Source organism: Rissa tridactyla, chromosome 8 (assembly GCF_028500815.1).
Source record: "Rissa tridactyla isolate bRisTri1 chromosome 8, bRisTri1.patW.cur.20221130, whole genome shotgun sequence".
NCBI lineage: Eukaryota > Metazoa > Chordata > Aves > Charadriiformes > Laridae > Rissa > Rissa tridactyla.
In genome coordinates, this window is record NC_071473.1 from 39,920,877 (window position 1) to 39,935,463 (window position 14,587).

Consider the following 14,587-nt stretch of genomic DNA (forward strand, 5'->3'; position numbering starts at 1 on the left):
AGACCACTGTAAGTGTCACATGTGGATTTACCATCAACAGAAATCATTGTCATATTTATCTGAGCCCCAGACTTATAAAAGAGAAGAATTCAGTCACAAGTGCAGCTGACATCTCACGCCAAATGCAATGTCAGTTCTGTGATTTACAAATAATGAGTTTGAATTTCTGTGCTTGATTACATTTGCTGTTTCCTACACTGGTGGGAATTTAAGTATATGCAGAATAGAAAATGTCCACGCTGAGGTAAGCAGATGTTTTTGGTTTGGTTAGCAAATACAAGTTGTCTATGGGGAAAAACAGATCAGGCCATATATTGAAAGCTCAGTGTTCTACACTTCAAAATCTACATTGCTGAAATCAAAGGCATTCATGTAAGGATAGGTTTGGAGGATCATATCATAGGTATAAAATAATCCCTCCACCCGCCAAATTTCTTCATTAAAATAAGAATACAAATGTTTAAATATGAAATACATTGCATACAATAAGACATTGTATCTGTAACTATACACAATGTATAAAGAATGGAAGGGGCTTTGATTAGCTTGCATAAGGTGTTCTAAGAAATTTCATGAAAATGAGCTACAACAAACACAATAGTATGTTGATGGATATTGTATGTACATAGGAATCAGGTCAGTATGTTCTTCACATTTGTCATATGTAGAGAATGTACATAATGCACTAGTTATTGTTTCCCAACAAAACGGATAACAAGAAGAGGGATCTGAGAGTATCCAAAATAGGCCATCATTTTTTTGGGCTTTTTTACCGCTGTCTTCTCATTGCTGAAGGCTTGTTATTGTGCAAGCCATTAGGAGCCTGCGTTTTTTTCACTGAGACGGGCCATGGGAATATGCAGATAATGTCAGACTTAAGATTTGCTAGAGGTAGCTAAGGGGTATGCAGTGCACTCCAAAAGCTGAGGTAGGGTGAGAAAAGATTTCTGTGTTTCCAACCTGAAACATTTGTCTAATCCTCAGCAGCTGCAGGGTCCCTCCATGCCAGCAGAGGTGTGTGAAGTCTTGAGTCCAAGGTCAATTTTTGTTGTCATAAAATATTATAATTACCTTCCCTTTTTATAATTCTGTTATTATTTTGAATTTTACTTTTAGTGTGAAAATCTTCTAATGTGCATGAAAATTTTTGTTTTGGATTTCAAAACTTTTGAACAACTCTGCCGCTCACTTGGCTCAGGAGAAGATTTTTGAGCCAGCAGAAGAGTTCAATGAAGAGCAGGATTTCTCATGTAGCAATAATTTTATTTGTGCAGAACAAGACTCAGCTGACTGAAAAGTGGAGTTACATTCTTTGACAAAGATTCAATTCCTTGTAAGAGGAGTTGCTATGTAAAAGATTCTAAAAATACTGTAAAAGTAATATACAAATATCCAGTACGTGAAGAGATCACTCTGCATGTAATGTACTTAAAACATAATTCACAGAAGAATACAGAAAGGCTGTTTGTATCTTCCCAGTATGTTGTTGATTCAGTTACAAGCATCCTTCTTGCCGTGTAATCCACAACATCCATGGGATCCCATGTACAGCACTTCGGTAGCAGAGGCCAACTTTTTGTCCCTTTTTCTTACAGTTTGCTGTGCCATTTTAAAGAACAGATTGGAATAAACATAGGGCATGCGTAGAGTTTGGAGAAACATGTCAGGAGGGGTATTCATGTGCTAATTTGGAAACAACATGAGTGTGTGATAATATATTAAGGACTATAGAACTTTGACTATTTGTAAGATACGTGTCTTGGGAGAAGAGCAGAGCTAATAGCCTTAAGGTTTTCTCTTGCTGGTTAGATCTCTGCTAGGCATATGCTATTTTAGCAAAAAGAATGAACAATGAATCAAAGAAAACTTCAGTGAAATAACCATGATGTAAAGGTACAGTTGTTTTAAAAATTAAAAATAACAATTAAAAATAATAAGAGAAAACTGTTAGAACCAGCTGACTTCAAGATGGTTATAAAAAGAATAACACATAATTGACAATATTGCACAATCAAGCATTATACTTTGTTCTGGATCTGGTGAGGACTCCATGATTTCTTACTAATGTATGGAAACTAAAGTTACAGCATAACAAATAAAGCTTCCTTAGGTAACAGTACGCTGATCCCTGCTGACTGCAGTATAATGGAGTATGAACTGAATCTGTGTAGCACATGGAGGACGTTGCACAAGCACATTTATATCAAAGCTCATTCAAATTCACATATATGTTTCCAAATCGCAATCTTTGTTATTAGGGTAACGGTATACCACTATGTTCATAATCAGCCATGGTTACAGCAGACCACATATTATTCTTCACTGATAAAATCCCTCCGAACTGTAGGAAAGTGATGACAGACCTCCAGGCCCAGAACTTCAGGAATTTATCAGGAGAGTTTCTTCCACAGGATTTTGGAGATTTATGGATTGAATTAGAATATAATTATGTGTAGTACTGTGAATCTGTTGAATGAATGTAATACTTAGAACTTCGTGTTGCTGCTTTCTACCAGCCATCATATGACTTCATGAGGAAAGAATGAAGACAATAGATTAATTTCCATGTAAAAATACATGTGGAAAGTTCCCAGACAGGAAACAATATTGAGAAAAATATATTAAAGAAAATAGTAGCTTTTCAATTAACAGAATTATTCTTTTTATGAAATGAAAGATGCCTTATAAACAATATTTCTAAAAAAGTCATTATATGGATAATAATTAAGGAGAAATGCTTGTATCACATGAAAATTATGTGTGCGGTGGAAAGCCAGTAGGACTGAACAGTTTCAGCTGGAATATGTCATCTAGACTGAGGAGCCAGGCTGAAAAATAAGCGAGCTATACATATACAGCTTATCTTTTAGTCGTTAATGTTTGTAATTCCATCCTAATACAGAGTAAATTTAAAAATCTCACTAGGCAGAAGTGAGCTTGCATGTTCTTTGATGTCGTTTTAAGGACAAACTTCCTACACCAGGGCTGTGAAATCTATTGCCGATCTCGGTAGACAAGGCTAAAGCATCCTGGATGCTGTGTTGAAGCCAGATGCAGCAAATTTTCCTCACTCTATGAAGTTCTGCTCTCATAAACAAACAAAAAACCTCAAGCTTACAAACATCTGTGCTATTGGATAATGTTTTGACCAAAAAAAAGGCTTCACAGAGGCCATGTTGCCTTTAAAACAGATGTAATGATCTATAATCTGGTCAGAATTTTGCACAAACAGGAGTGTTGAGGTGAATGCAAAGAGCTATTGTTGTCTTTTGTGGTAAAACATACCTGATTTATATTGGTATGGTAGGGATTCTTTTTGGTGTGGGTTTTTTTTTTTTTTTTTGGAAAGAGAAATGGCTTTTTAAGAAAACAAAAGCATGATGGTCCACATTTCAAAAATAAATGCCTCTATAGATACGCTCTGCAAGTTGCACTTAATTGTAGAAGAGCAACCCCATATGACCAGATGGAATAATAAGTAGTATTTGAATGACTAAACTGAGAAACTCTTCTCATGTGATTGTTTGGATAAGGAAGCAGAGCACATACTAATCTCCTGTAAATTAATCTTGTGTTTGTTTCTTAGTATCATGTACTTAAATTAGAAGAAGAGCATCATTATGCTGTGTAGACATTTTGAAATAATTTATAACTTTTATCAAATCCTTTCTAATATCTCATCACATTCTCATTCAGGTGGTAGCCTGTTAAAAATAACAAGTGTTTTTTGTTATTCCTGTTGTAAGACACATATACTGTTGTGTGACAGTAAATCATTATGTGCTAAACCTAAGTAATGGCCCTATAAACGCTTTAGGGAGCAAACCAAGTGAAAAAAGGCTGTGGACATTTCACATATGAAGATTAACTTCTTAATTTGTATTTTGGACTCAGCATTTGCCAGCATTTGTGTTAAATAGTATAGACCTTTCCTGTAAATAGGCAAGGTCATGCTTTTTCTCTTGTTCCTCTATTGTTAAATCTGATATAAAGCAGTAGAGCTCTCAGATTGCAGTTTGTGATAGAAAAAATGAAGTTGTGTCTTTTTCTGTAACAGGAGCTCTTGGGAAACCATATTCAGTAAAAGCACAGAGGTGGTGACTCCTGAGCAACTCCAGTGTTGCCAACGAGTAGTACAGCTTTGTAAACACTGCCTGCTCGTGGTTTATAAACATTCATCAGATTCAAGAGGATCCCCAACTGGGATTAGCCCCCACTGGGATGATACAAGGTATACATTTCAATATTCTCTTCCCACATTATAATTCAAAGTATAAAGGATAATACTGGAACAGGTTTTAGTCTGTGTTGCTACCACTACACTTCTTTTTAAGCCTAGTTCACTATTTTTTAAAAAAAGAAAAAAAAAAGGCAAACCACCCAACATTTCCCTTGATCCTGAGTTTCTACCATTCTAATCTCTTTACCCCACTCATGAAGTGCTACTAAAAGAAGACTTGATACACACATTTTGTGTGAAGCTACACTTATTGAAGTCTCGATTGCCTACTGCCCAAGTAGCTGCAGCAAAGGCTTTCCATAAAGTGAACTGAAAATTTCCTTTCTTCCCCTTCTCAGATCCCTCAAAGTCACTGATTCCAGATTTGCATTCTTAGAGGTATCCTAACATGTATGATACTTCTGGCTTCACATTCGCAGTGGGATGCGATAGGGGCACAGCTCCAGCCAAGGGTCAGGTAAGTGCCATCTGATTTACTGTATTGCACAGTTTTGCAAAGTTGATCTCCAAAACCTACAGATTGAAAGCTTTATTATTTCATTTTACAGAGCACAAATATATTTTCAAACCTTGCAAAACAGCATCATATAGTAAAAAAATTATTTGGCACTTACCCGATTCTCCATTGGCTGGTTTAGTTCTCCAACTGGATACAAGAGGGGTTATAGTATTGTCAGTGTAGGTATTACTGAAAATGCTCCAACTGTGGGATTCAGTGATCTGCAATTTAACAGTCGGAGGTGGAGAATTAAATGTAAGTTTCAAATTATTTAGGTTCCAAATTCTATCCATAATGACAATTTGAATTATTATGTATATAAACTTACAAATACTTTGCTTATATAAAACACTTTACAGACATTATTTCATAGAAGGGCTTTATGAGTTAAATATTACGTGAAAAGCAAGCCTTTGATATATTATCTGTTAAATTTATTTTATGACTTAATTGTTTACTTGCTGTATCTCAGACTAGTTATTTGATACACTGAACCCATTTATTATTGTCATATGGATCTTAAGGCACTCTAACATAATTTTAAACCAACCAGAAACTGAAGTCATTTGGTCACAGCAAAAGTATAAGTATGTTAGCCACAAAACAAATCATATTCAATATTAACATCTACTGAGCTATAGCAGGAGTATGGTAAAGTCATTTGGATTAGCTAAGACTAGAAAATCTTCAACCTTGAAGTTTTTATTGCCTTTGCTGTTAATACCGCAGAAAATTTTGCATCATGACCAACCACAAACTATTTGAACTGATCGGATTACTCTAATGGACTGCAGCTAACAGGCTTGTGTTTGGAAACCAGTGAAAGGGATGGTCCAATAGAACTTTCTCATCTCCAGTTTCTGTGGTTCTTTAGACACTGAATGGAAGTTTATTCATAAATTTCACAGGCTGGAGGAATCTAAGCCCTCTATATCCTACATATCAGTATGTCTTCAGCCGTGAAGTGTCATGACAACTCTGATGATTGATTAAAATTACAGTTTTTATATTAATCTCCACAAATGTTACATCTGTACTGTGGGTACAGCAATATGCTAGTTACCCATGATATTCTGAATTTGTGAAATTAAAGATACATATGGAAATAAAAGCTCTTGCCCATTGTGCACCACAGCTGTAAGGTAATGAACTGTTTTCCTAGAAATGGGAGAACCACAATACTGTTTCACTTTTCATCCAGGTTTCTGTTTTTAAACGATATAAGTATCTGCACCACTAATAATAGTTTCATTGACTCTTGGTAAAACTGTGTGAAGTGCAAGAAGAGATCAGAGTATGATTTAATAAATCTACAAGAAGTCAATTTTTTCAAGACTTTATGAAATCTAATTTGAAGAACTTTGTTTTTCTCTGAGCACAAACCAATTTTTGGGTTTTTTTTTGTTTATGAAGCAAATGTTTGTGAAACTAAAGCTTTCAGAGATTACAAATAGATACCTCTTTAGCTGGGAAAATTTATTTGTACAGGGAGAGAGAAAAGATAATGAAAACTCCCACAAAGTTCTATTTCCACTTTTAAAATTTGTTCTCAATCCCATCTCCTAACTGTAAATCCACTATATGTCATGAAGAGAATAAATAGGAGTATTAGTCTAAATGGTCACTTTTTCCTCACAAAATTAAAAGTGTAAAGAAAACAATAGGGGGAGCTCAAAAACTATACCAAAATCTCTTTAAAATAATAGCTAAAATCTGTAAAAAGTCAGACTTCCTATTTTGATAAATTCGCCTGTGTTACAAAATTTAAAAAAAATACCATCTACTGCTAGATCCTTACAGTTTGCAAAATAATTTTATCTATTACATGGCATATTCTCTGGGAAGCATTAGAGTTTTTTACTGTATCGTCAAGCAAAGGTAGGACTCAGTCTGGTGATGTAGTGAACTGTAAAGCTCACCACCAACCCGTTACAAATCAGACTTTATTTTTTTGCAAATTGTTTAAAAAATGTATTGGTGATAATATTTTTATAATAACAGCTTTTCTCAGAGCTTAAACAAACCCCGTGTATCCCCTATATAGATTGTCCCCATTGACAGTGTGATGCTGTTTCTATCCACGTGATTACTAGGATTAGTCTTTTAACTTATTCATCATTAATCAATATGATTCACTAGAATGATGCAACAATTTTTAAGCAATACTTTATACAATGTGTTGTGTTAATCCATCTTAACATTGACATAATTCATTATGAAATTCTGATTTAGTGTGGATGTTATTTTTGTACACTTACTGTGCTCATCTAATGATTTCTGCAATTAACTATTAGGAAATGATAACATGAAAAGATTTAAGAATAAATATTAGGCATATCATAAATTATTGTTTCTAGTTTACATAAAATACAGGCTATATAGTTGCCTGAATTTAAAAGGTAAATAGTCACTGATGTGTCTTACTAGGTTGCAGCGTCATTGTTTCTTGCTTTACTAGAGCAGTGATGGTAGCGTGTCTATTTTTACAGAATTGGAGCTGGAAACCAAAGCTGAAAATCCCTGTTTTTTCCCTAATCGACTTTTTTTTTTTTACAACCTAACTTTTTATAAACATCAGTTGCAGTTTTTACCCAGCTTAAGTTGAATAAATAGTACTATAATAACAGAGAACAATGGGTTAAGTATTCATTTTTGGTAGTAGTGCTACACAAGATGTATTTGTTTTATCTATCTGCTTGCTTTAAACATAAAGGACTGGAAAGATGTTTAATCCTCATACATCATCTTAAAATTTTGCTAAGAGTTTCTCTGAGTTTAGATCCGTTCCCTGAGTTAGCTAGTGCTTAATGCCCTGTATGTTTTCTAAATAGTATTTATTGTACATAATTTCTTGCATATGACGATTTTAAGGTATGGCGCATGAGCAGCTAATTCTTTTGCTCTTGAATGTCACTTTGCCTGTAAACTCTGCTATATCTTTCATATCCTTTCTAGGTATTTATTGCCAGGACCTTCACTGTTCATCATGAAATCATCCTCATCCAACCTTAGCTGTGGTTCATCTGGAATGCCTCGCCCTAACATTTTGTTCACACACAGATACAGTCACTTGTGAAGCAGAAGGAAAGTTGCTGGTTATTTGTAAATAATGGCACTCTTTTTTTTTTTTTCAAATTAAAATTTGTGATGGAGCTAAATATAAGCACTGTTATATATTTACTACCATATTATGATAACATTTAGCTGAAAACCTACTGTAAAAGCATAACTTTTCTGGAAACATAATAAACCTTGTTAAGTTGTTTACACACACATGTGAATGTGTAGATCTTGCTAGGTTTATAAGTAATTCCTTCCTACTAGAAATGTTATTTTTGCTGCAGAATATGTAAAATGGAATTGATCTTGAAGATCCTATTACAGTGTTATATTATTTTGTAAGTACAATACTTTGACTTAAATATTATTTATTGTAAAGTATACTATTTATTGTCTCAAATGTAATTGATCCTTTAACAAGGCAGATGATTAAAAAACTGTAGTAGAACAGTATAACTGTAACAGTCATCGAAAATAATCTGATCATTTCTTGGACATGTTTAAAATAATCCCCAAAACTCTCTAAGCCAAACCTAAAGCAGACATCTCCTCTGAAATTACAAGATCTATTTAATGCTGCTATTTTTCTTGAAGGACACAGTATAGTATCTTTTAGTCAAAGTGAAGGCATGTAGTACACAAACATTAAAAGTATCAGTTTAGGCATACAGTTTCTAATTGGTTCTTGTAATAAAATGGAAGCCAATGTTTGTCACCCGATTTTCATTCACGTTACCTACGGCCTGTGCCTTTAGGTTTCCTTTGGGAGCAAGCAGTCATCCCCAACTCGCACAAGCATGCATAGTGGATAGTTTTTCTGTTTTACTGCACAAGTGGTAAAGCAGACATTTTTAGGAAATACTGCAGCTGTAATTATTATTTCAACCTTAAACTGCTTGGTTTGTTGTAGTTATTAGCATACAGTCCAGTACCTACTGTAGACTGTATCCTTGCCATGGACAGTATTTTCTAGATTGCTGACAACTTTAAATGCTGGAAATCTAATTCATTAGAAAGCTCTCATTCAGATTGAACTTCCTGGGTCTGGCTGAAGGGCACAAAAAGACAACGAGCCAGAGCAGGAACCTAGAATTACCAGGATTTGTAACCTGAAAACGTCATTCAGGTTTTGCTACAGACACCCAGTCGTCCCACTCAGCATTGTGCTATACAAGCCTTATTCATTAGAGAAACAATTATTTAAAAAACCCAGTTAATCTAGATTTAAAAATGAAGTAAGTTTTTTAACTAAGTAAAGGACAGAGTAGTTATTATTTACCAAAGACTTGTTTACTTACCAGTCATGTAACCATGAAAAGTGTTTGTAAATTAACAATATATTTCAGGTATACTTAAAAAATTAATTTGGGGGCTAATTATCCTCAGGAGCAAGTATGTTAGAGGTTTTTGATATCCAGAGATTTAAGGCAAATTTAAGAGACTTAGGAAATTTGAGACTGAAGTTGTCTGGAAATGTATGTTTGTTTGTTTGTTTTTTTAATTTTAGTCATAGCATATATAAAACTGGGAATTTTGGTGAGATTTTTGATGCCTGTGCTGTAGTGCCTCAGCTCTAGAACTACAGGATATAAGAGAACAAGACTATGTGTAAACAACTAAAAAAACCTCTTGAGATTAGCCAGGTATAAGCGGTCTTCTCATCTGGTAAAGGCATCTTCATTTTTCTGGTAATACTAGTTTAGTAATATAGTATGTTCACATTAACTGTGTGTCTCTTTTGGGTCCATACAGTGACTGCTGATAAATCATACTATGGTTATCTGTAAGACCTAATAAAAGTTGTAAATTCTCTCTTCTTGGGGGAGGCTTCCATTATATTTTGCTTTTGGCTATAAGGATGAAACCAGCTTAGCTTGCCAGGCTCAGAGTTTAGGATAGTAGGTTCACATGCCTTTTTTTTTTTCCTCCTTTTTCTTTTTTTTTTTTTTTTTTCTCCTTTTCTTCTTTTAAACCACATTACGATCTCTGTTCTCAGAAGCCAGTGCTGGGACAGGTCAATCTGTATAGAACACTCTGCCAGCAAAACGAGGGTTACTAACCATACCTATGTGGCGTGGACAGATCTGAAAGCAAAATATATTTAGCATGTACAAAAGTGGACCAGGTGATTGGTTTACGTCTGATGTCACTTAATATATTCATATTTCTGATAACCTTTGCTAAAGTGCTGCTGTATTCCTTATAATGTGTGAACCAATACTTTCAATAAACGCGATGCCACACTGCCCTGCCAGCTCCTCAGAACCGGCGCCGATGGTCTGTGGGTGAGTTATGGGCTGCACCTACAGTGCCGTAGGTGGAAGCGTTTACTCCTTTCCTTTCTCAAGCGTGTTTCCAAGTTGTACGAGAGCTCTAATTACAAGGAAAAGAACAGAGATAAAATTTTTACCGTAGGTTGATCTTTATGCATTTAAGACATGAATAAAATAAGGTAATGTGTTTTGTAACGGTGCATGATAATCTCAGTAACTCAAAAAGAATCCCTCTGATACAGAAATAAGATGCAATAGCTTTAACGTAGGAGCTGTGTATTTTTAGGCTAAGAAAAGCCTGTGGCTGCCCCCTGGGGAAACGGGGCCGGAGCCCCGGGCACGGCGGGACCCGCTCCCGGCCCCGCCCCCGCCCCCGCGAGGGAGCGCAGCGCAGGTGTGAGGTCAGTTTCCTCACAGCACCTGTGAGGGAAGTCGGGGGGCGGTTAGGTTGCCCTGCTAAGTTTTATTAGTAACTGACTCTCCAGAAACCCACTGACATTTAGTCAAAATTATTTTACCAGAGACTTTTATTTTCCGTTCCGTTGTTACGGTTATTTTGTTTAGAGCAGGCCGGCAGTGGCGTCCCACCAGCCGGGCGTCACCGGGCCTTCCTGCTGGCCGGCAGCAGGAGCAGGGCCTGACAGCACTGGGAGGGCCGGGAGCCCGGTGCTGAGCCCAGGCGCTCCCCACCGCCCCCGGGAGGCACCTCTGAGGCCGCAGCAGGTAGGGGGCAGCTGAGGAGGGGCGGCAGGGCTGTGGGGTGGTTTGGTCACTGTGCTTCGCTGCCCAGAGCTGGCCTGGTGGCAGCTTGCTCCTTAGGTAGCACCAAAACGCGAGGTGAAGGGCTGTGGATAACCCGAATTGCCATAAAAGATGCCTGTGCCCCACGTCTGCTGTCTTGAAATAACCTGGCATTGATAATGGCAATTTGATTACATTGGCATTGATTACGGCAAGCTGACGTGTTGTGTAGGTGTTTAGAAGGAGCCTGATCCGACGTGACTGTTGTGATGTCGATGCTGGTTCACTGCTCCACGCCCCCGTTCTCATCCTGCGCTGGTGTGAGAGCAGGACAAGCAGCTATAGGGCTGGGCTCAGAAATACCAATTATGAAACCTTACAAAGACCTCATGCTTTACTTGTGGTGTGAAACAGCCCTTAGCCTGTGAGAGCATGGCCTGATGGCATCTGATCTTTTTACTGGAGGAAAATACCTACTGAAGTCTGCAGGAGTTGTGTTCATCAGGGCTGTGAAGCAGCCTTCCAGGGCCAACCAGAAAGGGTGCCGCTTTCCACAGCAGAATGCTGGCAGTCCAGATCTGTGCCTTGCCATGTTCTCAATGTGGCCAGACCTGTTCTGTGCCTGAGGATGTGGAGTTTTCTGCTAAAAGAAAAGTGCTTCTCTGGGTCTTGGTAATGAGCTTGTGAGTCCAAATACAAAGTCTAAAGTTGCTGAAGTCATGTTAAAGGAAACATTATTTAAAATACCTTATAAGGATACCTGTTTGGAAGACCTCAGACTTGGGTTAATGTTCTGTCTACAAAGAAATGCCTTGTCCTTGTTAGGGGAAAATTAGTCTCTAATTGTTGATTGTCTCTACAGGAAAGTAAACAAATTCATCAGCTTTTAAAACTACATCTGAATGGTTCCTTAGCTGGGCTTGAAGTTCTAGAACAAGTTCATTTTAAAATATAAAGCCATAACTTTACAGTGTTTGACTCTACCTATATATTCAAGTGAAAAGACTGAATTGCATTGACAGTTATAACATCTAATTTAGGTGTTAGCAAACGTGAATATTTGCAAGTTAGCTTTGCATGCAGTGTTAAAACAGTTAAAGCTGTTGCATTTATTCCTATTTTCAGGAGAAAATAATTTGCTATTAAATGGCATACTTATTGGAAAATCTTTCACTCCAGCATTTTCTAAAAACATTTGTAATTTTTTCTGTATGTGGTAAAATTCCCATGCATTAGTTGTTATTCTGCATCTGTGTTCTTTGTTCTCTGCCAGCCACCTCTGTGCAGTTCCCTACATTGTTGAAATTGCTTGTTAATGTAGAAGAGTCTTTGTTGATGTGTAAATACCTGTAGCACTTTAGGACTCTTAAGGAAATTTGGGATAATTTTACCATTTACGTATATGAAACAGGAGAAGATTCTGCTTGTGGGGGAGCAAGACAGATACATTCTTGGTGGCTTTGTTGCTGTTGTTTTTGTTTTTAATATATACTCATTTCTTTTAAAACAAGGCAACATTTACTTAGTAAGGAGAACTTTTAATGCTGAACTTAGAACTGCCCTCCTTTTACCATAGGTATTACTCATACTATAATATAATACAGTTAAAATTATTGCATATGGCCCCTAAATGCCCTCTGAACAGGCCTGCCTGCTCTTAGTGCCACAGAGCCAAGGGGAGCGTGTACCTGGCTGAAATGCTGGCTGACACAGATGCCCAGGATCTACTCGGCATACCGTGCTGGCTCAGGTGCCTGCACAGTGGTTGGTCACCCTCTGCGCCTGCCCCTGTCAGGAGTTATCAGCTGCATCGCAAAGGGTAGAAGAGCACAAAGGAAAGTGACCCAGACCTGCCTTCCCTGCTGTGCCCTGATCAAACCACTGCTCACGGCTACTGTCATGCGTTTTTGCTGAGCATCGTCATGCAGTGTGCTGCTGCAGCGGGGTTTGGCAGCATAGGCAGTTCACTCCCTGCAAAGCACTGGCTTTGAAGGCTGAGGGGGGCAGTCATGAAGTAGAGCAGAGCCCAAAAAGGCTATGAGAAGTCAAGACATCTGGTGAGAAAATGCATTACCCTGTAGTGGGTTACACATTAAAGGTTTTCCTTGTGCCCATCTTTGTGGAAATTATTTGCTCAGTTGCAGCTGAATGAAAGACTGTTTCATTTAATGCTATGTATGATTTTTAACAGTGGCATAATATCATCTGACCATCTATAGCATTATACCCACTCAGTTGTTCCTGCCACAATTCCCCACAATCCACTGTCTCTCTTAGAAGCTTCTCAGAAGGACATAGGGGACCTATTTTTTAAATAGAAGCTTTTCATTTCAAGATAAATAAAATGTCATGCGATACCAGTATTGCAAGCTTCTATGTAGTGCGCAGATTTCTTGTTCCGATTCAGGTATCAGAAGCGGTCTGGTTGTCATTTGCACAAGAGGGATGGGATTAATTTACTTTGCGAAGAGAAACACAGCTCTGAGTGACACACAAGTGGACTCAGCAATACTCAGCAATGGTGCATCTGGCACAAGAACAGACAGAGATGAGAATTCAATATGTGTTTCCAGGAGCGCACACCTGCGCCCCAAGCAGCCCATGTGCGAAGGCACCTCTGCTGAGTCGGAATGGTCTCAGCTTTTGCTGAAGTTGCTTCCTTGCAGCTCTGACATTGCTTGCTCTGCCAGAGACTTGTGTGCCACATACATACAACTGCAGGTTTCATTAGTACAAGCGTGTGGTAAAATAACTGATACGCAATATCCCTTACACAGGCAGTAAATTAGTCAAACAACTAAACATTACTAATGAGAAGTAGGGTAAATTATCCTCTGCAGAGATCTGTACGTTCTCCGGTACCTAATGAATTAGGGGGCGTTGTGCAGTGTAGACATATTTTTAGTAACTGACCCTGTTGGTACATAGTCCACAGTCTCAGACCTATGTCAGGTTTGGAAGAATAGGACTTTCTCCCAGTCCAGCTACCCTTTCCCCTTCAGCCCTATTAGGTGATTCCAGGAGTTCTGCTGAGTGAAGCTATTGGGCACACAGCCTGTTCCCTTCCCATGCAGGGTTGGAATCATGGAATTGTTTTGGTTGGAAGAGACCTTTAAGATTGTCAAGTCCAACCATTAACCTAGCACTGCTGAGTTACCACTAAATCATGTCCCTCAGCAATACATCTATCTGTCTTTTAAATACCTCCAGCGTTGGCGACTCAACCACTTCCCTGGGCTTGACAAACCTTTCAGTGAAGAAATTTTTCCTAATACCCATCTTAAGCCTCCCCTGGTGCAACTTGAGGCTGTTTCCTCTTGTCCTATTGCCTGTTACAAGGGAGAAGAGACCAACCCCCACCTCGCTACAGCCTCCTTTCAGGTAGTTGTAGAGAACGATAAGGTCTCCCCTCAGGCTCCTTTTCTCCAGGCTAAACAACCTCAGTTCCCTCGGCTGCTTCTCATGAGCCTTGTTCTCCAGACCCCTCACCAGCTTTGTTGCCCTTCTCTGGACATGCTCTGGTATCTCCATGTCCCTTTGTTTGTGCTGTTCATGGGAGTGAGCGCTTTTCTCCACCATTGTGTAGGATTCAAGCCATCTGATTTCTTTTATTCTGATTCAGAGAATGAATAAAGCAGTTGCATGAAAATGATGTAGAACTATACAAATATGCTACAGGATGGTTTAAGTTTAGTCACATTGTTGTTTATTGTTTTGGTGTTTAATATGTTACGCAACCAGAAGCAATTCAGAAAACTTACTGGCATGGTGAAA

The 14,587-nt window shown here is 38.0% G+C and overlaps 1 protein-coding gene across 10 annotated transcripts in view; it reads left to right on the forward strand.

Moving 5' to 3' along the window:
• TTLL7 (tubulin tyrosine ligase like 7) overlaps window positions 1-10,047 on the forward strand; it is a 74,638-nt gene extending 64,591 nt beyond the window's left edge. For 8 of the 10 annotated variants that reach the window (XM_054212874.1, XM_054212872.1, XM_054212873.1 and 5 more), the window contains 2 exons: window positions 4,058-4,231; window positions 7,695-10,047. In XM_054212874.1, coding sequence (XP_054068849.1) covers window positions 4,058-4,231; window positions 7,695-7,815 — 295 coding nt within the window. In that variant the 3' untranslated portion in view covers window positions 7,816-10,047. Of the gene's footprint in view, window positions 1-4,057; window positions 4,232-4,578; window positions 4,698-7,694 lie in introns of all 10 variants that reach the window. The other 2 variants (XR_008468215.1, XM_054212878.1) reach the window with 2 other exon arrangements.
• Window positions 10,048-14,587: the final 4,540 nt, after the last annotated feature.